Source organism: Prinia subflava, chromosome 16 (genome assembly GCF_021018805.1).
Source record: "Prinia subflava isolate CZ2003 ecotype Zambia chromosome 16, Cam_Psub_1.2, whole genome shotgun sequence".
Lineage (NCBI taxonomy): Eukaryota > Metazoa > Chordata > Aves > Passeriformes > Cisticolidae > Prinia > Prinia subflava.
Window position 1 is genome coordinate 15969518 of NC_086262.1, and position 27403 is coordinate 15996920.

The 27403-nt window shown below is 45.4% G+C and overlaps 1 protein-coding gene across 1 annotated transcript; it reads right to left on the bottom strand.

Moving 5' to 3' along the window:
* On the bottom strand, window positions 1-26146 carry CREBRF (CREB3 regulatory factor). The gene is made up of 9 exons (XM_063413718.1): window positions 26007-26146; window positions 16574-16751; window positions 15550-15675; window positions 13616-14702; window positions 9397-9591; window positions 7531-7720; window positions 6989-7062; window positions 6488-6610; window positions 1-5894 (listed from the first exon to the last, which is right to left on the bottom strand). Exons 2-9 carry the CDS (start codon window positions 16580-16582, stop codon window positions 5779-5781), a joined length of 1920 nt encoding a protein of 639 aa, XP_063269788.1. The 5' UTR covers window positions 16583-16751; window positions 26007-26146; the 3' UTR covers window positions 1-5778.
* Window positions 26147-27403: the final 1257 nt, after the last annotated feature.

Genomic DNA, 27403 nt, shown 5'->3' on the forward strand with positions numbered 1-27403 from the left:
TTCGAGACAATATTTCCTCCACAATTTTTATTTTAAATTACAAAGGATGTTGCATACATTGATGAATTTGTATCTGAATAGAAGTGCTAGGGATCAAGGGTGACAGAGTAAACAAAGTCAATAGTTTAATTGTGCCTCTTTTCAAAAAAATAAAGCTGCACAACTATTAACCAACATTTAACATTGCAACTCTTAACAGATCATGCTTTGAACAAGGTAAATTTATTTTCTAACAGAGACAAGACTTTCAGTAAGTTTTTCTGAGCTCCAGTTGGAAGTTGATTATAGAATATCAAGGACAGCATTACAATCATGACCCCAAGCATAGGCAGAACAGGATGCCACGTTTTGTTTAAAATGCCTTTTTTTTTTTTTTTAATTTTTTTTTTTTTGCATCTGCATGTACCATCAGCCTTAAGAGTTCACCCAACCACAAATACTGAGCAATCGGTTTTCCTTGGATATATAATATTGCACGAAGATAGATGACTCCAATCAGAATATATGAATATCCATCATTATAACAGAGATTAAAATTAAGTTTTCTTACTAGGTTCTGTTTCCTAACCAGAAGATTTTGATAGGGTAGGATGTGCTTTTTCCAACACCAAATCCAATCCAGAAGTTTTCCTTACAGGAGCTAGCTAAGTCACCCAAATTTGACTTAAAAAGATACCCAACTATAAAATAGTTTAAACTCCAGAAAAACTCTGAACAACGATGTTATCTGCAGAGTTTGGAGTTTTATTTCTTTTTACGGGGAAAACAAAAAATGCAAGCGTGGCGTCAAAGAGCTCTGGTTCCACTTTTAGCTCCCCAGCTCTTTAGAAAGACAATAAACGCAGTCAGTATTTGCTCCTGTGGAAGTTCATGGATGTCCAAGAGGCTGAGGATTATATTCAGAGTGCAAAGACACCTTCTAGAAGCACTGGAGGGAAAACATGGCATATTGTGAAATGCAAGTTGTAGAAATACAGAGATTTTTGTTTGCTGCAAAGAAGATACAGCCTGAAAGTGCCATCTTTGATTAATGACATTGAAGAATCCCCATTTACATTGGGAGATATTCAAGAGTGGTGTTTTCTCAACAGACTAATGCCCTTAACACAGTTACAAGAAGGATCAGTCACTGAGGCAGCAACTGTTTGAAATGTACTTCACACGATCCCTGGGGTAAACAAAATAAACCTCAGCTGTGTGCAAGGCTGTGTCAACAAGCCAAGACCACATCTAGCAGCACACTCCACTAGGCGATTCCAACTGAAGCCTTCAACTTCAAAAGAAAATCAAATCATGCTCAGATGCACTCGTGAAACTCGGGTCTCAAGGCCAAATACAATCCCGACATTCCTGGTCCAGAACTGGGCTGTGCCTCAGCAGAATTTCAGGAAGACGAACAAGCACGTTTGAGGAACACAACTGCATTTGCTATTTCTGCTGGAGGCAGCTTGGATATAACCCTTGGAAATTCTCCTGATAAAACCTCTTAGAGCTTTAAGTTAAAAAAAAAAAAAAAAGCTATGTTTAAATGATTTATGGAAAAGCACATCCAGTCATTATAGTTATGAATAAGCTGTTTCATTAATGAAGGCAAATATTAGATAAATACTGGGGGTGTGTGTTTTTTAAAAATAAATTTTAAACTGACACCTCTATATTTCCAAAGTGTCTGTTTGCTTTTAGGTTAGTCAAAAGACCCTTCATCCATTTTAGGTTGGTTTTTTGTTTGTTTGTTTGCTTTTTAAAGAAACTCCAACTTTTCCCTGGCCCTCTTAGTATGGAAAAAAGTCAATTTATAAATTAGGAACTGAACACAGCTGAGCCTGACTGATCAGCTTTACAGCAATGCAACTTTATTAAATCACAATGATTTCAACTGGTATGATAAGAAAATCCAGCCCATCCACACGTAAACATAGCTTTAGTAGTAAGTCTCTCTCATCCCAAAAAACAAAAAGTACTCACCAAGTATCAGTAAATGTGTTCAATAAACCATAAAAGGAAGCGTTAGCAAAAGGGGTTTTGGGTTAAAAACACCCTTCAGGAGCACCCCCACGTTTTGCAAGGCCATTCAAAAACTTTCCACAGAAATACAAAAGGACTACTGAGAGAAACCGAAATCAGCCCTATCCGCACTCGCTCCAGCACGCTCTGATTCCACCTCAGAAGCTTTGACTTTGAGTTCAGAGGGAATGAAAAACATTTAGTTCTAGATGTACAAGTAAGGCACAATATAAAGCCACATCATCATCTGTCATGAAGGGAGGGGAAGGACGAGGGTCATACATGGTACAGCAGAACAAGCAGCCCATCGATTCCAAGTGTGGCACCTACGTTCAGACTGACGAGATCTCGACAAGAGCAGTTATGACAGCATGCTTTTAATATGGAAACAAATCCTAGAGAATCCAGTGTATCAGAAAAAGGAAGAGCTTCTGGTTGTATTAAATCAAAAAATAGATCATTGTTTTTGGATATAGGATTAAAAGTGAATATTCACAATGCCTACACTCAAAAACAAACGAAAAAACCCAGGACTTTGTTAAGATCCACATACTATGTATGAACACTGAAAATCTTTAGAAAATGGTCTTCTCTAAAGATCACCCCAAAACGCATGCCACAATTGCCAAAAAACAGAACATGTACATTTGTTGGTTTTTATACCCTTATAAGATTTTTGTTTGTGATAAGTATACACTAAATGTATATATTTTAATGACACTAGAGGAAGCAGATTGTTACTGGCATTAAAGTACAACCATTTCTAGACGGTTTAAATGCCACAGAGTCCCCTGGTTAAAATGTAAAGCTGCACAGCTTGCCTATGTCACCTTTATGATAAAGTTAAACCAGCAAAAGGTCTTATCTTTACTCTACATTTTACTGCCAGGTTTTATTTATCTCAAGTATCGCTGCAGCATTCTGACCAGCCCAGAGTTAGCAGCAAGTGGCAGGAATCATATAAAACGCAGTTTCTTTTTTTTTTTCTTTTTCCTCTTTTTTTTTTTTTAAACAAAGTGCTTTTCTAAGATATACATACATATAAATAGTTACAAAATAAAGTGTCAACATTAAAAAGCTCAACTATTTCAAAGCTTTAACTTAAAATAATACATAGGAAACACTGAAATGCGAGGGTATGGAACTCACTAAAGATTCAAAGTCTACCTTGAAATGCGAGACCAAAATCATAGTCTGGTTTTCAGACAAAAATAAAGAGCTATAAAGTTGTGTGCTGCCCAGGATTCCCGGGCAGTCAAAAAGGGGGGAGCTTTTCAATACCTTGTCAGTTGAATTTGTCACAGAAGTTTTTACCTGATTTCAAACTGCTCTCTCAACGCTCAGAGACGCTGCCTGGCCTGCAGGGTTGGGATGGAGCACAGGGACGAGCTCTGTGTGCCAGCCCTGCTCAGGCACAGCCTGCACCTCACAGGACACATTCTCTGTCGGGCTTTTCGGGGCCTGGGCAGCTCCACAAGAACAAGAACAATACACCAGAGCCACCGTGGAAAGCAGCAGCCAAACCTCACCTCACCACAACAACAACACCACAAACGCCTCAAAGGAAAACACCCACATTCCACTCAGATTTTGCAAGCCTTAAGTGGATTTACAAAGTTTTGCCTAAATTGCCCTGGGTATTTGTTCAGTCTCTCGTAGGAAAGACTTTCTGTACAGCTCAGTAGTGGTATTTTGGCCTCCTCCTCCCTTTTGAGTCTTCCAAAATGTTTAGGTACAAAGGAAGCTGTGAGTGTGGCAGAGCCACCACCTTCACCGGCCACTCCTCCTGCACTGTTACCCATCCAGGCTTTTTTCTCTTATAGTACAAGCTTGGATATAAAAATAATCTCTAAACAAAAAGGAATCACAGTACAAACAAACTTAGACAAACTAGAAACGAAGTGGAGAAATTCCCCAAAGGGAGTGGGGAGAAAGCCTTCATGGACTTTTGCATTTTTTTTTTTTCAGCAGCTACATTTGAAAATATTTGGTATTTCTATTTTCAGTAAACAGTGTTTTGTCATCTTTAAATAGGGAGAGAAAGAACAGGGAGGAAAAGGAGGGGGGTCCATGAAACCAGAGAATGATCTTGCCTTGAGATAAAGGACTTTCTCATCAAAGGCTAAAGCTTTTAATCTGTACGTTAACACTGACTACAAAGCCAACTCTTATTAGCAGAAGAGCAAATAAGAACTTTGTGTTAATATTCCTCAATCATAGAAACTACTGAATTAACAAGAATAAGTCACATATAAGTCTGAAGAAGCTAGTTTTGAAATACCTGTACAAAAATATAAAAGTCTATAAATTTTTTTTTGTTTTGTTTGAAGCCTGTGTTGATCCTTGGAAACATCACATGCATAATAATACATCAACTGGAAAAGTGGCAACTAAGGAATTAGATATTTGTAGCTCTTTTTTTTTCCTCTTTACATATATACACGTTACAATAAAAATAATTTTATTTTGGTTGTTTGGTGGAAGTATACTACAACAAGCTAAATACTTTTTTTTTTAAATTCTCAAAGTCGAAAACTATTTTACCAATAGCTTACTAAAATCCAAATATATTAAAATCTCCTACAGTAAGTGCAGAGAAAAAAGATTTAAAGACTCCAAGACGGCCACCAACTTATCTACCATGGAAGCGAACTACAAGAACAGCAAAATAATATTGTTATGTATGAATGCTCCTTCTGTAGATAATTGGACCCAAACAAAAAAATTCACAGTTCAGTAAGATCCCTAACCCTGACCTTTAATTTTTTTTCTTTTTTTCTTTTGTTTTTACATTCAGTACAGTATCATATAAGCTGTGCAAAACTTTACTTAGACTGGCAGTTCGCCATATCAGTTGCATTTGTCTTTGGTACAAAAATAAACAATCGCATTAATGTGCAAGTATTTGTTTTCTTCCGGCCAAAGTACCGAAATTGAGTTTTCTAGAGCCATCTTTTATACAATACATAGACTCTGTGGCATATATCTACATTTTCAACATATTCCTATATACATTCAAAAAATTTTAAGAGCTGGAACAAATACATTAAAACCTAAAATCTTACCATCTATACAGCTCCGTTTTGCCCCTCAGGGTTTTCTTCATACAAAACTTTACCAGCTTATACTGATAGCTCTCCCCACAAAATACAAGGCACAAAGAATATACTTTTTTTTTCTCTTGCTTGCACAGACATTTAAATACTCTATTAAGCTCAGAAAATTAAAGTTTCATATGGCACACTAGCTCTAATGCTGTGTGTGCTATGTACAAGTTAATGGTTGCAAAGAAAGCTTACTGGTTTTTTTTTTAAGAACAAGAAAAGAAGGTACAATTATTTAAAAATAAAATAAAAGAACAAAAACCTCTCTACATTGACAGCTTTGCCAAAAAAATGCTTCCTCTTACTTCACTTGGACCATAAACCTGTCACAATGTCTTGCAAACGCTAAAAATTTTCACTAGCAAACCCACGTTTTTGCTTCTAAAACAAAAGTGATATATTCTGGTCCTAGATCATTTGAAAGAGAACTTTCATTTCTGCTCTTGAGCTTTGAAAGCAGCTTTGAAACTATCTGGTTTATGGTCCAAAAATGCTCTGCAGCATTTTCTACCGCTCTGCGATTTGTTTTCCTACGCTGTTACTGAAAGCAGCGGAACTACAGGTGAGTGTTTGCAGAAGGCTAAGCTGACATGCAGAGCAGGATGGCATTTACAGGAGCAGCAGGGACAGCAGGGGCACAGCCTGAGCCGGGAGCAGCTCCAGCCCTGCCCTACACCTTGGCCATGGGGATGCGCAGCCCCACCAGGCCGCCCGTGGGGTCTCCCTCTGCCGTCTTCTCCAGGACCTGGTTCACGAACTCCGACGTCTGGCCAGCTACAGGGAGTCCTGAAAGGGAGGGAAGAGGAGCTGCTCTCAGGTCACTGCTCATGGCACGCTCCTAGAGGTGACACAAGCCAGGGGACACTGGTTGGGACAGCTGGGATCAGGAAAGGGTTCGTTCTTTCCTCTGTTTCAGAAAGGGTTTGCAATGGAATGCAGTGAGATCAGAGGGATGGAGCAGCTCTGCTGGGAGAGCTGGGGTTGTTCACCTGCAGAGGAGAAGCTTTGGGGTGAGCTCAGTGTGCCCTTCCAGGGCCTGAGCAAGACAACAAGGTGGAGAGAGACTTCTTACAAGGGCTGGAGGGACAGGACACAGGGAATGGCTTCCCACTGCCGGAGGGCAGGTTTAGATTGGATATTGGGCAGGAATCCTTCCCTGGGAGGGTGGGCAGGCCCTGGCACAGGGTGCCCAGAGCAGCTGTGGCTGCCCCTGCATCCCTGGCAGTGCCCAAGGCCAGGCTGGACAGGGCTGGGAGCACCCTGGGACAGTGGAAGGTGTCTCTGGTGGAATGGGATTAGCTTTGGGGTTCCTTCCACCTCAGGGAATTTATGATTCAGTATCTTCATATCCAGGTAAATACACAAAGTTCACTCCTTACCAAGAGTGTCTTTAATGAGTATGTTCAACTTTTGTTCCATGTTGATTCCTCTGTCATCTTTAGGTACCTGCACCCGATTAACTATTTCTTGTTTAATGGAGTTGATGACAAAGAGTAAATTATCTGCAAAGAAAAAAAGAGGATTAGCTTTACATCACATTCCCCTAAAAGGGATTCACAGTTATCTACACACAGCTATCTGTGTCAAATAACACTTACTGTAAAATTAAAGGTAATAGTTTACATCAAATATTACCAATATTTTCAATAGTATTTACAGCACACGCATACATTTACATAATTTAAATGTAAATTATGCAAAGTAGCTCAACATTGCAGGTAACCCAATTTACATTCACTTATTCAATGGGCTGGTTTTGTACCAACAGAATTGCTGGGTTTGTACCAACTCTTTTCTCTGTGAGAAAAGGTTACATGATGATGCAAAACACTGACTTGCCCAAACAAAAGAAAAATTAAGATGTGAAGAGTTGTATTTACCATATTCCGTGTTGAGACCCCAGAGTTTTACTTTGTTGGCTTCATACTGGGCTTTCTTTTTTAGTCTACAAGCCCTATAGCAAGAAGAGGGGAAGAATTAGAACACTACCAGAAATTCCAGAGTAGTAAGAGCCACACAAACTCATCAATCAACCCTCCCAGAGCTGTGATGCACAAACTCCTCCACCCTCACCTCCATTGGAAACACTCTGCCACCTGCATTTGCTCTTGTTTGACTCCTGTGGAATTTGCCACTGTCCCAGCTGCCTGCCCCACAGCTGAGGAAGCCAATCCCAGTGCAAACACATCCTTATCTAGGAAACAGGCAAACCACAGCTCCCAAGGTGCCAACTGTCCTGCTTTTTGATAAACTGGTAATTCCCATTTGATAAATTTATAATTCCCATTTGATAAATTGCAACTCCCATTGCAGGAGCTACCACGTGAAGCCGAATTTCTTTAGGCAAAAATTAGTTAGCTCTTTATCATTCCCTTGCAGCAATCCAAATTCTCTCATCCCTGCAGCTTTACTGAGTGCATACCTGGAAGCCAACTTGTTCTTTTCTTTCCTTGACCTGGGCCTGGCAGTTAAGGGGAGTTCACTGACCGGTGTCAGGTCACTGATCACCTTATTCAGCTTCCTCAGCTCGTTACCGATCTGCAGCAGCTTTCTGGGGTTGGGAGTCAGGTCCTCTACATCAGTCCTCCGTGACTTCTTTGCTGCATATTTTCCTGTTTTAAATATGCAGAAAAATGGGTAGGGAAGTGACACAATACGTACACAATCCTGTGAGAAAATAGTCTAAGATAGGCATTTTTGGGTGCAGTTTAAGTTCCTTTGTTCATTGCAGGAGAATGGGCCGGAATCAGGTGATCCCTGTGGCCTCTCACAATAGAAAGAGCATTTCCAGACAAAGAGCTTTGTACAATTCATATTCTATCCAGATCAGATAAGAGCAAATACTGCTGGCCAGGCCATTGGATGTGACAGAGGGCATACACACAACTCTGCTGAAAAATGTATGTCACAAGTTCAAACCCTGTTGTTTTGCTCCAGCTGTAAACTTGTTAACTCCTATTCAGCCAAAATATCCTCCTGCACACTCCAGTGGATTAAATTCCTAAATAATCTTATTGCTAAAGTTCTGTACTAAGAGAGAATGCTGAGGCCTGGTGCTGAAACAACCTTCAGGGATGCTGAGATGAAATGATCCACATAAAGGCCAGTTAACCCCTTTTATTATATGTCTTTGAAGCTCTTCAAGGCCTGGTTTTGCACTTGACTTAAACGTAGAGTGTCTGGTGGGTTTGAGTCCTCAGAGCATATTTGGTTATTTGGTGTTGGATGATAAATATAAAATAATGGAATCACAGAATGGCTTGGGTTGGAAGGGACCTTAAAGCCATCTTTTTGTCCCCCTTGCCATGGGGGAGTGCCACCTTCCACTAGATTAGGTTTTCAGAGGTCCATCATGAGAAAGAGCAGTGCCTGGGAGTTTAAGTACTGATATTTCCCTACAGGATAAAGCTTTTACAAACTAAGGAGATTTAAAGAAAAAAAATGCTTTCTTCCCTGAATAAATCTGCAGGTAAGACCAACAACAAAAAAATCTTTTGATTTAAGAGAAGGCCAACTGCCTTTTTAAAAGCAGTAATTTTCAACTCTAAGAGAACATTAACCTTACAACCAGGGAAGTTGGTTTAATTTGCTCCTTCAAAGCCAAAACCAAATAGAGCAGCCTAAAAGAGGTTCTGTGACAAGAAAACAAAAATACCTCTAAAAGTGGCTTGTTTGGGGTGATGTTAATCATGTTTGTGGCACAGTAATTGCTCACTGGGAATAAATCACAGTTATTAGAGCAACTGGTTTAAGTTTCTAAGAGGGCATCTTAAGGAAACAGTTTATTCCCAGAGGAGCAACTGCTTCACTGTGCTGCATTGACAGGGGGAAAACAAGGAGGAAGGAGCAGAGAGAGACAGTTGTGCCTCAGTGCTTGTCCTCAGTTCATACAGTGCCCCTGGAGCTGGCAGCCCAGAGCCCTGCCAGCCTCCTGCTAACACAGGCAGCACTGACAGGAGCAGCCCGAGCAGTCAAACAGCAGTCAAGCCACCCATCCAATATTTACAGTATCACACTGAGAACGCTTTGAACTCTCGGGGTTTCCACTGAGAGCCCTTGGAAGCCACAAGTCTCAATTCATCCCTACTCCTCTGGAAGAAACCACACTGAAAGTCTCCACTGTGTCTCCCCTGGGCGCTGCAGAGCTCTGGTAACTGAGGAACACTTACAGTGCTTGACTTTCCATAGGCAAAACACAACTTCTCAGCACTGGCAAGGAGGGGATCTGGCTGCTGAAGGTGTCCCAAGGAGAAGGCAGTGATTTGTGAGCAGGGTGAGGGTTTCTTACCATGGTGGAGCCCGTTTTTCTGGTACATGTTGCTGGGCAGGGTGTCCCTGTTCCACTCGGACGGCCTCAGCATCCTCTCCTGCTGGGACGGCGTCAGCTGCTCGCTGTACTCCCAGAAGTATCTCCGCTTGCCTCTCTTCCGAGAGGATATTGCAGTCATTTCTTTCAAATCCTCCACAGAATCGTTCTCATACCCTAAAAGGATGCAAGGGGTTGTTTATATGCTGGTGACAGAATTGTTTGTAGGCCTTTAGCAGCGGACTGAGGATTCAAGAGCAAAACCACAGATCTGTTTTGCGTTATCTAACGGATTTGGTTTCCAGCATCAACTGCTCCTGGCTTAAATCCAGGATAGTCACTGAGCCCCTGATGGGGCTTCATTAGTTGAAAAAAACAGAATTCTTTATGCATTTAAAGTCCCTTTGTGTTCTCTGACCCCCTAAGCTGTAGCCCCCTACAATCCCAGCAGTGCCAGGTACAGACAGCAGATGTTGGACCACGTTCTTCTGTCCTGACAATTTTCTCCATGAATTGGCAGGAACACAGTCCTAACTCACCTCCACATTTGACAAAAAGCATGGAAAGAGAAGCAGATAACAAAGACCAATTAGCAAAAGACAATAAAGAAAAGATTATTCAATTACAGAACACTCTGAGTTGGAAGAGGTCCACAGGACCGAGTCCAACTCCTGCTGCTCCTTGAGTCCAAAGACCTGCAGGGAAGAAATCCAAGCCCTGATCCCTCCCAGGCTGGAGAAAAGGGCTCTGTTACCAGGACAGAGACCAAAGGACCACCTAAACTGAAGGATCTGGACCCACTGTTCAACCTCTTCCTCCTCCTCAGTGGCATGAGAAGAAATGGTCCCCAGTAAAGCTGTACAATATTTTAGAGGTGAATTATGATGCACTTGATATCATGAACTGCTCATGAAGGACATGGAAATTGTAATGCCACCGTCCACATCACAGAAATATTTTACCATGACTATGTAAACACAAACCATAGATTTTCAAACCCCAGATATGCTTTAGAAAATAAAGATAAGCTATAGTAAGGTTAAAAAAAATCTCAAACCACTGCATGACCTTTTATGCTAAAATGCTAAATAATAGTTTACATTTACTTAAAAAAGGAGCATTCCTAAACCTCACATATTCTGATGGAGCTAAAGGAAAAGCCATCCCTGCATGGACTGCAGGCTTAGCAAGCCTTGACCCCATATGCTTCAGCTCTACTTCATCTTCCACCAGCACAAAGAACACTTTCTTCCTTTTAAAGCAGTCCATTCAATTAGTCTGTTTGCACTTGAACAACCAGTTGAAAGAGGAAAAACAAACTTTCTTGCTTTGGTCTGACTCTGATGTCATAACCCAAAGCACGAATAGAAGTCAGGTATGCAGAAGGATGAAATCCATCCTGAAGTTCTGCTTCTCATCATTTCATCAATTTACTCATTTACTTGGATCCTCTGGTTTATTGGAAGGGCAGGATTTTAAGGGCAAACCAAACAGTGAAACATGCTTTATAAAACATTTGTGTTGTATAGCCAAAATTATTGACAATTTACATTAAATACAGTTTCAAATACCATAAATATTTGTAACTGTAGCTCCATTTTACTCAAATGCTGTTTGACATATGTATCAAAATACACTCAAAAAGCCCACTGACTTTCCACCTAAAAAAAAGCTATGTAATTCATTATACAGTAATATATATACTGAGCCCATCTTCATGATAAAACAGAATTAATCCAACCAATGAAAACAAATCTCTGTTAAGAGCTGAAGCGTACAAATGTACAACAAGGTTAAAATCAGGACTTCCTGTTTGCTTATTCAAACTGTAATTAAGTTAGCAACTTCAATTACATTGACTTAATACATCCTGCCTTGCCAGCCCAGCACTGCCCTGGACCATTCTAAAGTTACATAAAAGACTCCAGTGCAGTGTCCTAACCTAACACACAAACTTGTTCAGCTGCTCTGCACTGCATTTATCCCTCCTCTCAGCAAAGATCACACAGCAGGGCAGGCTTCTCAGAAATCTGAAAGGCTTCTTGTGTGCAACTCTGAAGCCCTTCACAAAGCCCTCCTAGAAGTCTTTCTTCACATCCCTCCCTGTGGTTTCCAGTTTAAATTCACCAGGGTTAAATGAAGCAGAACAGAGAACAGTGTGCACGTGACTTCTGCATCTCACCAGGTGAAACCCAAAAATAGCCCCTGAAACAAAGCCAGAGAACTCCTCCTCCTCCTCACCACCTCACCACAGAGGCTTCTGGCAAATCATTCCCAGCTTTTCCCCCAGCTGATGGTCCAGCTGCTCAGACTGATCTAATGCAGCTCCTTAAAACAATCTCTCTGTCTCTGAGAGCACTTTCTCACTCATTTCTTCTCCAGTGCTGCTGACAACTGAATAAATTGCTGCATTTCCCATTTCTGGAAAATATACTCAGTAATAGGAAACCTACCACGTTTAAATGCTAGAAAAGGCCTGGGCTGGTAATTCCCATAATCAACTGCCTTTGCAGGGGACCAAAATTGCTAAATCTGTGTCATGGTGATAATAAAAGCACTGTTGTCCAAACTTGCCGGAGAGCCAGTCACATTTTTAGCTGTTTCTCCTTCACTATATCTAAATATTTCCTCAGATAACACTTGAAGAAAGCATTTCATTCACTCTAAAAGCATATATGAAGAATAACCAAAAGCAAATTATGTATTAAAAACCATTAGAGGGCCAGAAATAACTAGGAGATTTTTGTTCTTTCAGTAAATTACATCCTCACTCAAAATACCAACTGATTTTGCCTTCAGAGCTGTGGAAGGTTTAATTTTCCTGTGCTGTGCCTATTTTTAGATATTTTACCCATAGTATTTACCTTTAGAGGTAAAATAGCAACACAAAGTACAAGAGCGATGTAATTAGAATATCTGGAGATGTTATTTTCTAAAAGAGACAAAATATATGATCAAAATTTTAATATCACCACATTTGAGTGGGTTTAGGCTTCATTCATGGAAGGGTTTGGCAAGCTTAGATAAGCCCAGATCCTCAGCTACTGCTGCAGAATGTGGGTTGTTGGTCAGTAAAATAGTTAGTTAAGTTAATGAATTCCACCCACAGCATTTAACACAACATTTTTCATGGATCCCAGGCTCCCAGTGCAACACATCCCCCATGGGCTGCAGAGCTGGAACAGCTGCTCAGGGCCCCAGAAAGAAAAGGGATTTCACTCCAGAAGGGAGGAAGAGGCTTCAAAAATGTTAATAGAAATGTGCTGTGTGCATGTGAAAGTAGCATAAAGGGCAGAATGCCTAACGAGTTTAATGCCAACGCAGGAAATCTAATTAGAAAATAATTTCATCTGAGAGTTCATTATGACAAACACTGACAAGCTTTAGGGAGGCTGCTGTTCTCAACAAGGAAAAATTTCAGCTGCTTTATCCCCTCCAAGTTACATATTGCCAAATGTCTGAATACTTTAATTCTTATACTCTACTGCAGGGCATTTAGAAGATGTGAATATTGTAATATTTTCTGAAATGTAATTAATACTTGGTTACAATCCTGTCGCTTTCCTGCAGATTTTATTTTTATACAATGTTCCTGTTTTGTTACCTTCTAGGTGAAGGTTAGTTCTTATTTGTGCTGTTAGAACTCCATTTCTCCAGCCAGGAGAGAGGAACTGAGTATCCTCCGAAGCCCCACTGCTGAAAACCACCCAGAAATGATTCTATTAATTTCAGTCGTTCTTTGAATTCTGTGGAAAAGCTGTACCTGAAGGTAGGACTTAAGTAATTATGAAATAATTTCATTCAGGATGTGATTTCATCCTGACAGATGCAACTCTGGATAAATTCACAGCTACAAGAAGTGTTAGAAAGCTCTGCACTACCAGAGACCTACAAAAAAAAAGGCTACACTTGAAGGCAGCTGCTCTAACCTCAGGCTACAGCTGGGCTTCCTGTATTCTCTTTTACTATTTTTGTTGCACAACCACAGTTTGTGTAGTTTTTCACCACACAGGCCAACAGAGACCTTGTATACTTTGAATTCACTGCATTTTGCAAAGCACTTAGAAAATGTGGGAGGAGAGCTCACAACTTAAGATCAGTGCTGCTCATCTGCAACTACCAGGAGTTCCAAAGCTTTCCTTCCCATTCAGAGGACAAATCCATCAACCTCCACGTTACCAAAGCCCTGCAATGCTGGTACCTGGTTCTGAGAAGGTATCACTGATGTCATCGTCCTTATCGTCCTCGTAATCTTCCTCCTCATCATCGTTCTCAGACAGCTCGTGCTCACTGCCAAACCCTTCGTCATGGTCCTCATCTTCAATATCATCCTCCTCCTCCTCCTCCTCCTCGGGGTCTGCTTTGGCTGACTGCTCACCCAGAGTGTCTGTTACAAAAAGAGAATAATTGTGCTCTTCTTTCTTCTGCGAGGAGTCCGGCACAGAGGTGCTGGCGGAGAGGCTGCTCTCCCCCACGGCCAGCCCCGGGCTCTCCTGGGGAGGGCTGAGCAGCAGCTCTTGAGTCTCTTTAAAAGGCAAACCAGGAGTTGTGCCGTGACCATGGGGGGACTCCAGTCCTTTCCTCTCTTGCCTCTTTGCCACAGCCCCACAGTAGCACGTGTTCTCCTTGGCCGCGTCAGCGTGCGCCTGGCTCAGCACGGGCCTGCTCTGCGGCAAGGGGTTGATCTTTACTTTTGCCTTTTTAACGTAGTCCTTACATTCCACGTGAATGTTCACCTTCTCAGTGCTGAACACGGTGGTCTTGGCCATGATCTGTGTGCTGGAAGCAGGCTGGTGGCTGCCAGGCTTGCTGGCCTTCTGGGCACAGTCCGACAGCGCCGCCTCGGCCTGCACGTTCTTGGAGGAGCAGACCGGCGCCGCTGCTCTGCTCGCCATTTTTTTGCCAGGTAACAAAGGATTTAAAGGGTTTTGTTTTACACTAAAGAGCAGATCAGGGTAATAGAGTGAATCTGAGACAGGCTGGGAGTCCTCACTGTTCAGCTGAGCCAGTGTGGGCGTTTTGCTTATCACCTCTTCGTCCTGGTACGGGCTCGAAAGGTCATCGAGGCCCAGGTAATCCACCTCTTTTGTTCCCCAGATGTCACAGCTGGTTAATTTAGTGTACTTAGTTAGGTCTTCACAGTAGGTATCCCACTGCTCCCACTTGGAGGTGAAAGCAGCTTCTTTGTCCAGGATATCAGTAAAAGACTCCAGGTTCTCAAGGTCTTTGCAGTCCTCCATCAAAAGCAAGTTGTCCCTGGAGCTCTGTTGATAGTCCATTTCTCTGTCCTGTGCACAATAAGATAAGTTAAAAGTTTACACCAAAAAAGTGTCCGTAATCTATTTCCTCTACTTCATCTGGTAAGGAGAGCTCAATCCCAGTGAAGTATGAGAGAGTGGTGACATAGGAGGAGACCTCAACTTTCAACCAAAAGCTTCTTTTGAAGGTCAGAATGAAGCTCAGCTCCTGTGCTTCAGCAACAGATCTTTCTGAGGACACTGCTCTTCCTACAACTCTGTATTTTCCTGCTACTGCAAATCCATGTGCTCATCAGCAACTAAACCAGTACCAATATCCATGTATTTAAAATATGGAAAACATCACATCTCTACAATTTACATCAACCTTTGCTGTCTGCTTAACAGAATATGCTTGAGTTTACCAGTTCCTGGAAGACCTCATTCTAGCACCAATTAATGGCCATGAGTGACCTTTCTCCTTTGATGCAGAGAGAAAATGAAAAAGGAAATGCTCATATACGTAGCTTGTGAGTCAACTTTTATTTTCCTTCCCCTGCATTCACAGCTGGGTTAAATAGAACATAGCAGGGGGAAATCCTTCCCTGTGAGGCTGTGGCTGCCCCTGGATCCCTGGAAGTGTCCAAGGCCAGGCTGGACAGGGCTTGGAGCAGCCTGGGACAGTGGAAGGTGGATGTGAGCCTGTCCCAATGGCCAGTTTGAAGAAGTGCCTGCTGAGGAAGCACCACATTTGCTGGACGAGCAGTCCAGCTCTTCCCTAATCAGCGGCCAGCAATAATGAATAATTTCCCAGCATTCCTGAACCAACACCCCTTTACTCCTACAGGAACTGGTGTCAGCCAAGGGATGAAATTCTGGGCACACACAGGTGACCTACCAGTTCATACATGAAGTCTGGATCCGAGCTGCTCGCCAGGAGATCCGTGCTCATCAGAGTCTGCTCTGAAAAGAGGTGGCTCCGAAAGGCATCCCCAAAAGGAGGGTCCATTCCACTCACACTGGGCTACAACACAGTGGACAGACATTTCAAACACGACATAAAAAGGCACATTTTCATCCTCAACCAACAGAAAGAGGATGATCATTTCCTCCTAGTCTCCAAAGGTTTTTACCATCACAGACAAGCACATCATTCCCCAGAGAAAGAGAATACTTCAAGAGCAGCTGACAACATGCAGGAGCAATCAAAGGACAATTTCTATCCACCACAGAGCTGCAAGAGCATTCGCTGCTCCTTCATTCTTCCCCGTTGGTTTGAAAGTCTTACGTTTGCCAAGTTTTGGGATATGCTGGCATTTGTAGAGGATGAGGGCCAGTCCTGGCAAGATCTGGGAGTCCCTCTAACACAAATCATTTTGTACTAAAGCAGTGTTGACTGTGTTTAGAGCCATTAGAACTCATAAAACTTCCACATGAAATTGTAAGGAAAGCAAAATTTATGACAACTAATCAAGATTGTTACCTCTCTCTCAAGAATGAAGTGAAATTTGGCAAAAAAAGCATTAAGCAGGATGACTGGGCAAGCAGAGAATGGGCAGCAAGGCCTTCTGCTGCATTTAATTCCAGACCTCAATTTCTCTTCTAGACACTCTCACCCTGAGGGCTGGGAAGGGAGAAACACTGTGCTGCTGAAAGTCATTCAGTGTGCTCAGTGTGAATCACTGCAGTAATAAAAGGCTGTTCTGCTCTCCAGGCATCCTCCCTCACCAAGAGACAACTGAAGCTTGAACAAACACAGGACCAAGAGCAGCACCACAGCTTCCACCACAGACACTACAGGGACCCTACAAAATATACATCCTTTAATTTCTTACATGTCTTCCCTCCTAGTGCTGGTCAAATGTGTTCCTAAACAGAGGCAAAATTATTTACAGAAGCAAATAAAATCCTAGCAGACTTACCTGAGGCATTTCCAAGCCCAGATTCCCCAAATCCAATTCCAAACTTCTTGTTTTATTCACTTGTAGATTCCTTTCCAGCTTTACTTCAGTCTCAGGGAGTTTACACTATCCATGCAATGAAATTTTTCCTTAGGATAACTTCAGTTCACCCTGATGGAGCTTTTCTATTTGTCGGCTTCTGTGCAGAATAAACACAGCAAACCCCCAAGGAGGTGAGTAATCCTTCACCAACAAGGTGAAAGCTTAAAAAACAGCCAAAGGCAAGAATTTCCCCTGAAAACTGATTCTTCCTCATGCTGGAACATAGAGAAATTTTCTTCCTCTGCCATCTTTCACTGAATGAAATACCACAGATGCTACAGAACGGAGTTGCTGCAAAAACATCTTTTGGCCAAGCTACATTTTGTTGCCTGTTTTCCTCTCTGCTGAGACCAGACACACCTGAAGAGAAAACCCTCCCAAATTTGGAACAATTATCAGCACACTGCTGGGTATCCAAGAGAGAGACAACCTTTATGACTAATGTAACAGAGCAAATAAACCCTAAAAATGTCTCAGGCAAAAGTCTCAAAATACAAATTCCAGAACAGGCAGAAATGCTGTTTCAGTGATATCTCCTCCTTCTCTTCAGGGATGAATCCATCCAGCATCAGATAAGATTACATCAATCACTCACATAGCAACATCTAGTGGTAGAGGATCACAGAAACCATCCACCAGCAGAGTGGAAGAGACAGATTTCCCCAGGAGAACAAATTAAAAACTGCCAAATTCACAGCTGTCTAATAAAATATCTTCTCTATTAATTCAAGTAAGGCATATGTTGAAATTGGATCAATTTATCACTGGCAGTTTTATCAGTTTAGGAGTTTCTACAGACCTGCTCTAGTTCAGATGTTTGTCTACTGACTCTTCTGAGCTTAACCCAGCATTTTGAGCAGTGTAAGGAAAACCCTCACTCAGCATTGCTCCTAAGTCAGACTTTGGTGCAATCTGTGTTTATTCTCCTCTTTTCAAAAACAAATAGTAAACTCTAAGTGTTCTCCCACAGCTCGGAACCCTCCCCCAGCAGCACATGACAGCATCCCCGTGATTATTCCCACTTTCAGATGGTATCTCAGCTAGTTTGTCCTCTTTAGCATATGGACCATCAGACTGTGGTAAAAACACACGCTATGCAAAGAAGTCTTTACTTATCAAAACAGCCTGCTTTGCAAAGAGCAGCTGGAATACAAAGAACAACAGTGACAGGCCCAGTTACACAGGAGTTCTCAGCTGAACCTCGCTGCCCCTGCCATTCCTCACAGGTACCCGTGGTGAACCAGCCAGTTCCTTGTGAGAAAAGCTCCTTTCTGCTCCAAAATCTCCAGGGAACCCTTCACTTGTTTAAAAGCAACATTTAAAGTGAAATTTGTGCCTCAGCAAGCCCCATCTCCCTTCACCCAGCAAAGGCCACAGCACAGCAGGACTGGTCCTTCCCAGGTGGGGATGACTGAGTCACTTCTCAGCCTCACCTGGGCTGGGAGAGGTTTGTTCTATAAAACAAACACGGGATGTTCTCAGACACAAAGAGAGAGGCAAGGTTATGATCCTGAATACCTGAACACCTTCTTGTCGTGCAGACTGGTGCCTTTTTCACCAGTACATCAGATTAATACTTTAACATCTCCGCCAAACTCCATTCACAAAGGATTGCCGGAGTTCTCCATGATACAGAGGGGAAAGAAAGGAAACATTTGCTGCTTCTTCACTGGTTATTCTTTGTTGTGTTTTCTGTCAGAACATGGGCCTCAAGCTGTTCCACACAGCCAGGAAAGAGGGATGAAACTTCATCTCTACTGACACTGATTTCAGTAACAGCCAACCAACAGTTCTAGGTGCCAGCTTTTGGATCACTTCCAAATCCTCAAGGCAAACATTAAAGGCTCAAAATATTTTTACCATCTCCAAGACTGGAGTGATAAAATTCTTGCACTATTTAAGAATACCAGTGCATTTAAGAATGCCATGTCCTCTCAGGTCAAAGCAGTGTATCAGCTAACCAAATCATTCCTGTAATTCTCTTTACATTTCATTCTTGATGTTTTAAAATATTAATATTTCAATGTGACTTGAGTCTCAGTAGGATCTAGTGAACTATTCCACGATGTAGGATTTTTCTTAGTAGCTCTGTGGAGAGGGAAAACACAGCAAGGACATGAAAAGGAAAACATTGCCTCAGGGAGCTGCACAATCCAGATATCCTTCATGCTCCCAACACAGCAGCCCTACTTCCAACTGCTTTCCAAATTTCCCAGAAAGATCAAGGTCATCACTAAAAGCCTCCTGCTGTTTGTACTTAACCACCAGTGTTTCTCCATGAACTGGTAAATAAAGATGTATGGCACAAGTCAATGACACGTATGGAAGCACAGGTGTAAAATCAGAACTTGCTGTGAAAGAAAGTAATTTGTAGACTGCAGTTAAGTCCCATTTTTACAGAATTTATCATTACTGGCACTTTCAGCCCAAGACTGAGTTAGAAAAGAATAGTCCAGCTGTTGTGTTATCTATAATGAATGCAGCTCTGAATGAACTAAAAGAGCTGTGGCAGAGCTCAAGTACAGCAGCACTAAGAATTACTGAAGATAAATATAGCAGGAATTTCTACTTCAGGACAATTTCCATTAATGCCTTCCATCAGCCCTTCCCAAATGCAGAGACACAGGTGGAATACAGAGCCCGGAGCAGCGGGCAGGGTGCCGGCTCCTCTGGCAACAGCCTGCAGGGAAATCAGATTAAGGTGATTAAAGAGCCAGGCCCGGAGCTGGTTCTGTGTTTGCAGGTCTGGAGTCACATCAGTGCCCAGCTCTGCTCCTGCGAGGAGCCTCCCTCCTTCCCTGGGGCCTGAGGAAGGGCAGGACACCGGAGAGGAGCTACAACACACATGGAGAGGGATTCTTTCCATGGGATGGAGGGACAGGACAAGGGGAATGGCTTCAAACTGACAGAGGGTGGGGTTAGATGGGATAGTGGGCAGGAATTCCTCCCTGGGAGGGTGGGGAGGCCCTGGCACAGGGTGCCCAGAGAAGCTGTGGCTGCCCCATCCCTGGGAGTATTCCAGGGTGGGTTGGAAGGGGCTTGGAGCAACCCGGGATAGTGGAAAGTGTCCCTGCCCATGGCAGGGGGTTAAAATGAAATAATCTTTAAGGTCCTGTCCAGCCCAAAGCCTTCCATGTGTTCTGTGATCTCGGGAACAGCTACGTCTAACATTTCAGAATTTGGGCTACTGGGGGCATGCACATGTACATTGGTTAAAATCCCATCAGGCATCAACAAGGAACCAAAGCCTGTTCTGTGGAGTTAACACCTAATTAATCTAATGACAAATCCCAATTAAAAATGGTCCCCTGTATTTAGTATTTACTTTCTGAAGAGGAACAGTTGTTCCAAGATGCCCAGAAGACTGAATCTCACACAGGGGAGCAGCAGATGCATTACCTGGGATTATTGGTCTAACCCAGCCCACAGCAGGAGCTAAACTCCAAATATGCAGCATTTAGGACACACAGTGCAGCTCCTGTGCATGTGCTGCCTCTTGGGCCACTAAAACACCCTCCTGCCACAACAAGAACCTCCAAAAAAGCCCCTAGAAGACAAAACCCAAAAATCCAGCTTTTAGCTTAGCACCTCTGGAAGTCTTTCTCGGTCACCTACGTGAATCATTTGTACCGTGGCTGTAACGAAAGTTGCTATTTCTGGCCCAGTTCAGCTGTGTATTTTGTACCACTGGAAAGGCACACGGAGCGTGGCTGTGCTGTTTTGTTGGCTGCACAGTGCTTATTATCCCAGCAGCTAAATGCCTGCTGTAAGTGCATTACAGGAACAATTACACTTTCATGATGGTGACTGCATCACACAGCACAGCTTGTCAAAGTCACAATTTTGATGCAGGTATAAAAAAATAGCTCACAAGAGCCTGCCAGTACTAAACCTAAAAGCTCAGGCTGAAACATTCATGGCCAACTCTGAATTTCAGAGAAAGCACAAAAACTACACCATGTGCTTGGAAAGAACCATTATGTACCATGCACTGTTTGCTGTATCTGGACATTTTATGAAATACTGGAGTTAGACATGCAAGAAGTTCTCCTGCACATCTCTTAAAAACATTTTTTCCTTCCCTAGTTTGTGGCAACTTGTTTTCTGTTACAGAACACTCTCTGCTCAGGGCATTTTCAAGCTGAGAACGTGCAGAGTGCCCGGGCCGGATCCACCCCTGGAGGTGTCCAGGGAACATCTGGACACGGCATTCGGGCCTCAGGTCTGGTTGAGAAGGTGGGAATCACTCACAGGCTGGACTCAATGGCTTTGGAGGACTTTTCCAACCTCAATGAACGTGTATGTTTCTTACTTTTGTTTCTGAATAATGTTCCTTTTTTTTCTTTTTACATGATTCTTCAATGATGAGCCAGACTTAAAATTCTTTTACTTTTCTCCCCCGCCACAAACATACTAAGTCTATTAGTACTATTATTATTATTATTATTTCACTGCAGTGAGCAAAGACACTCTCTTAAAACATCTTCCTGTATTTCCACCCACCACAGTCTCATTTCCAGACTCACAACAGCAGCCAAGTCCCTCTTGTTGATGAAGGATTGTTGGTGAAGGATTTCTATTAAAATGCCAGCACAAGCATCTAAAGCATTATGCTCTTTGCTTTTTCTGTCCTGGAGAGAAAACAACACCTGCTTAAAACACCCAGACCCTGAGGCCGATGGAGCATTGCCCCTTAAAAGAACTAAAGATACGCAGACTGTTTCACTTCTTCTAAGCCTCTTCCCTTCAGGAGAGGGAAATTGTTACTTCACTCTCTGTTCCGGTTCCTCCCCTTCCCCCTCCAGGGTTATTTTTCCAATCCTACTCGCCCACAGCAGACAAACTTTAAGATCTGGAAGTGATACCTCTAAAGAGAAGCTCTGGAGCAATCACACACACAGGACCGCAGGCAGCAGAGCCCGCGAGCCCCCAGAAGAGCCCGGAACTCATGGACCCCCCATGCCAACCCAATTCCCAGCTCTGGGGTGCTCCAGCTGTGTCAGCAAACGGGCAGATCCCAGAAACTGATGGAATCACAATGGTTTGGGCTGGAAGAGAGCCTAAAGATCATCTGGTTCCACTCCCCTGACACAGGCAGGGACACCTTCATCTATCTTAGGATACTCCAGGCCCTGTCCAGCCTGGCCTTGGGCACCGCCAGGGATCCAGGGGCAGCCACAGCTGCTCTGGGCACCTGTGCCAGGGCCTGCCCACCCTCACAAGGAAGGATTTGTTCTTAATATCCCATCTAACCCTGCTCTGGCAGTGTGAACCCATTCCCCTTGTCCTGTCACTTGTAACCTGTCTCTCTCCATGGGTCCTGTAGGTTCCCTTCAGACACAACAGTGTCACCCCAAAGCTTCTCCTCCCCAGGTGAACAATCCCAGCCCTCCCAGCAGAGCTGCTCCATCCTCTGCTCCCCTGGAGCCTCCTCTGGGTCTCTGCAGCAGCTCCAGGCCCTGGGGCAGCTCTGCAGGTGGGGCTCTCACCTGAGCACAGGGGCAGGATCCCAGCCCCTTCCTGCTGCCCCTGGGGATCAGCCCAGGGCTTGGGGGGCTCCTGGGGGCCAGGGCAGGTCCAGCTCTTGGCCACCAGCACGCCCAGATCCTTCTCCCAGGGCTGCTCCATCTGTGCATCCCCAGCCTGTGTTCATACCCCAGCCTGCACTGGTATTGACCATCACACAAGAGGCAGAAGGAAAAAACCAAAGTGATTGCTTTTTAAACTAACAAACATTCTGCAGCGACATATTTTGTAACAACTATGCCCAGACGAATATATTCCTACTAGAAGCACTTTTCTGTGTGTTCTGGAACAAAGACTGAGATTTTATTCCTATTTTAGTGCTAAGAGTGGGATGTGTAGCATATTAAACTTATTAGAACTATATTAACAGACTTTAATTAATTTTTAAAAATGGATAAATTAAAAATATTAATAGCATAAACCTTTGTTAAAATAACATTGCAGAGTCAGGAGAGCTGCTTGCACATGCGAATTAGTAGTAAAACGAACATTTAAAATTTTTTTAAGCTGTAGATTTCCCCTGAAGCAGAGTGGGGTGAAAGCAAAAGCAAAAAACAAAAGCAAAACTAAACAACTATTCAGGTTCCAATCTCCAGCAATATTCTACATCCTGACAGGATGGCTGTTTCTGTATTTTTTTTTTTTTTCTGACAGAGCCTTTCAGACTAAGAGAAAAATAAATTCTGTCATTTCCAGGAAAAAACAAAAAGCAACACAAGTCTTATGATGAAGGGAACGGTACAGTCTGGTCTATTCTTCATACTGTGAAATTACAATTGTTATACTCTTGTTAGAAATGGTACGTCTGTATGGAATACTTCAAAGCCAGCAGCAAATTTCAAAAATGCATAAGTGAAAATAGTCTAAAAAGTAAATAAAACATGGCTTAAGAGTTTAAAACCAGAAAGATTAAAGGAAAAATCAGGGAAAATATGATAGTAAGGTTTAAACCTTAAATTTACAATTTTCACCAAACTTTTGGATTAACTTTCATGCCAATGCCGACTCTCAAATGTTCTTATGCAGTGCCAGATCTCCTTATCAAAGTTTGATGTTAAAACATTCAGGTAAACTTCCCAAATCACAGAGCAGGGACATGCAGGCCATGGCAATCTAAACCTGTGGGTTCCCTTATTTCTCCCACGCTATCAGTTTATTTGTGGGACAAAAGCTTCTGTTTGTTCCCAATTAATTCCTGCTAATGCTGACTTCAATCTCTATCCTTCACAAGGTTGTTTGCGTCCCTCACTATTTAAAAACCACCTGGGGAGGATGCTGTGGGCCTGATGCCTCTGCTGCAGATTGCTCTTAGCAGGGAATACTCCCATCAAACACAGAATAATTTCTTCTTAGCTCAGGTGAACTATTGGCTTATGTTTGAGGTCTCTGAGCTACTGTTACCTATGCAATTAAAAAGGAATCTCTCCGCGATTATTTTAGCAGGAAAGGTTCCTTGCAAAGCCATCACAGCCAGAGAAGATTTGGCTTCCCCTGGATGCCTGGAAGTACTGAAAGCCAGGCGGGACAGGGCTTGGAGCCACCTGGGATAGTGGAGGGTGATCCTGCTCATGGCAGGGGGTTGAAATTAAATAATCTTTGAGTCTTTTACAATATAAACCATTCTGGGATTCTAGGATTTATTTTCCATAGATATTCTGACTTCTCATTTAAACAACCGACAATAAAATCGACCACATTTCTACAGCACCTGCATCTGCCTCTCTGTAATTTTTGCTGTGAAAACACATTTAATAATAATCATAATTAACTTCCCCCACAAGGATGCTCGGCAGCGACCTTAGAGGCCTTTTAAACACCATCTTGAAAACATTCAGAAGCGTTTAAAAGACAACAGGAGAATCTGATTCTGTTCTGCCTGTTACGCGGAGCATGATTTCAACAAGTTACCCCTCGAGTGGCAGCAGCAGAAAGATCACGATCGCTTTAAGCGAGAATCGCACATTTCAGGAGGCAGCGCTGAGTGCTCCGAGCCGCTCAGCCTGTTGCATGGGAAGCCTGAATAAACCCCGTGTGTGTTTTATACCGAGTGTGAGAGCGGAATTATCTCGGATACCGGATCGCTCCAGCAGCCGATGCCCTGAGAAATGCCGTGGGCTGGCAGGGACGAGGGGAGGGCACGGCAGCGATGCCGCGGGTGGGGAATAACGCCCAGGGTGGGGACCCTGGGGAAAAAAGGTAATTAATAAAGATTGGGTTTGACACGAGGGGCTTTCAGCGAGGTGTCCCCGGCTAGAAACACGCGTGAGCTTAGAGCAGACACGGAGAGGTGTTGGACACCCGTGTGGGGACACCACGAGAGCCGCGGGCGGCTCCTGAGGCGGCCCGGGCAGCTCGGGGATGTTTTATAACCCAGAGCTGCGCGGAGGGGCCGGGAGCAGGAGCCGGGAACGCGCCCCGTCCTCCCCTCAGCGCGGGGAGCGGGACCCCCTGGCGCGGGCACCGCCCCGGGCCGGTCCCGCCGCTCGGATGGGACAGGCCCTCCGAGGGGAAGCGCTGCGGAGGGACGGGCACGGCGGGCGGCCCCCGCGGGCACGGCCCCGAGCGGTGCCCGCGTCCCCCCTGCGCCCCCCGGCCCGGCCCTGACCCACTAACACACCTCCGGCCAACATGGCCGCCCCGCCGCCCAGCGCAGCCTACCCCGGCCGCCGCCGCCCCGCCCCCCGCGCCCGCTCATTGGCCGGCTGCTCCGCCGCGAGCGCTGCTATTGGCCAGCGCGCCCGCCGCTCACCCGCCCAGCGGCCCTTTCAAGCTAGGGTGAGGCGACATGTAAACAAACCCCCTCCCGCCGCCCCGGCCGCGGCCCCGCGACCCCCGCGCCGCGCCCGCCGCTCCGGGCACCCGCCCGGCCGCCCCCGGCCCCGCCGCGCCGGACACACCGCCCAGGGAGCCGTGCCCGGCGGCGGGCGGCCCCCGCCCGGAGACCCCCGCCAGGGCTGCAGGCAGCCGGAGCGCACCCGCCTGCCCGAGAGAAGCCCCTTCCCGGGGCCGCGGCTCGCAGCGAAGAGCCGTACCCCTGCTCTGGCATTACATAAACGCAGCGCCGGAGCGGGGACAGTCCCGTCCTGCCCTGCCCCGCACTCGCGGAGCGGTGATCCCTTTCCGCCACCTCTGCTCCGCAGCCTTCGGAGCGGAGCCGCCCGTCGGGCACCAACACGCCCGGGCACAGAGACCCCGCACGCCCACGGGGCACCCCCGGCAGTCCCGGGCACTCAAACAGGTCGCAAAAGGAGGAGGCGATTACGAGCCCGAAAGGCAGAGGAGTGCAGGACCTGCCGAACCCTTCTCTCCCTTCCCGGGCAGCCCCTCCGCCCGCACACCCAGAGCGGCGGGGCTCCCCCGGCAGGACGGTGCTTTCCTCTCCCCGGCGCTCGCCGCGAGACTCGCTTTCCTTGTAAAGGCACGGGCCGCTCCAGCCGGGCGGAGGCTGGACGGAACAACGCCGACAACTCTCCGCTCAGCCCGCGCTCCGTCCCTGCAGCCCCTTCTCATCGCCCCCACCGCGGCCCCGGGCCCCAGAGCCCCGCTCCGGGACCGGACACCCCCCGCGCTCCGCTGCTCTCCCGCGGCCCCGGCAGCCACACCCCCCCGGCGGGCGAGCGGAGCGGAGCGGCCGCTGGCAGCATCCCCGTCCCGCTGCCCTCGGCAGCCGGGCACACACCTCTGTCCCGCTCTCCCTCCCTCCCTGCAGCCCCCTGCCCGGCGACACCGCCTCCTCCCGCCGGACCCCGCGGGCCCCCCGAGCCCCGGCCCCCCCGGCCCCGCGCAGCCCCCCGGAGCCCCGCGGCGCCCGGAGCCCCTCACTCACGGCGCTCAGCGGGGGCCGCGGCCCCGCGCGGCCCGGCCCGGCCCCTCCATGCGGCCCCGGGTTTGTTTGTTTATGTCCCTTCCTGACGGGTTCCCGGAAATCGCGTGACTCGACCCTCACGTGGCCCGAGGGGGCGGGTGCGCGCGGGGGGCGGAGGGAAGGGGGCTGCGCCAGCCAATGGCGGGGGGCCGCATTTGTCACGTGACGGCGGCGCGGCGCGCGGGGGGTATTTAAGGCGGGGAGGTGGGTGCCCGCGGGCAGAGCGCGGCGGGGCGGCGGCGCGGTCGCTGCTCCTGCAGCCGTGACCGGCTCGCGTCCCGACAGCCCGGTGCTGCTGCTCTGTGACCCCCCTCACGCACTTACCCTCTTCATCCGCCCATCTTCCACCTGCAGCTCGGTATTTTTCCTACTGTCTTCAGCTACCACCTTTCACAGTGACAGGTGGCTGGCCTGGACTGCTTCAGACACAACTGGAGAAATCACTAATAAATGTAATAAAAAAATAGACCCACCCCTTCTTATCTTGGTATTTGTAAAGAACGTCTTCTGTTCTTTAAAGGAGTTTCTGCATTTCACCCCATTTCTTCTGGTTTTGCCCCAAAGAGTCCATGACATTTAATTCTGAAAACAAGGGAGCAGCCACCCACCTGTGCTAACTCAGCCCTTCACAGGAGTAAAATGCTTCCATGATCTCCACTAGAAGAAAAATAAACTTCTATAAAGTGTCCAGAAAAATTCCTTGTGAGGGCCAGAGATGCAGATACTTGCACTTCCTAAACAATTCGAACAAAAGCAGATACAAGCACCTGAAATGCCCCGACCCGAACTCTCACTCTATACATTACCACAGTTTATGACTTAAAAGTCTTCAAAACTTGGAGTCAGCTCCCTTCACCTCCCTCATTTTTTACGCAAGTATCTTTCAACACGGGCACAGATCTTCCATTTCAAGCACAAACTTCTTTCTTTTATACCTGAACATTGTGCACTCTCTTCTGCTGTCAGAAAACAGAGGGATGTATGATAAATGCTCTGGTACCTGCAGCTGGTTAAACACCAGTGGCTGAATCCCTCTGTTCCCATTCCCTGCAGTCATGCAAAAAAAGGAAATTATCCCGAGCAGTGTTAACTCCTGGCACACATGGAGCAGATCATTCCCCAACCACCACGCAACATCCAGCAGAACAGACACAAAACATTATTATTTCAGCTTCTTCAGCCGTGCTACCTCCTGGCATCTGCTTCAGAGGAAACATTAACCACTCTGGAAAAGGGGAATGTCTTCCTGGGAAGCATCTAGGTGAAAATTGCTCTATGGCTTCTTTGTCCTGGCTTGGAATAGCTCTTTCCATTAAATTCAGCACCAGGGAGACACCCCATGGGAACTCTGTTTTACT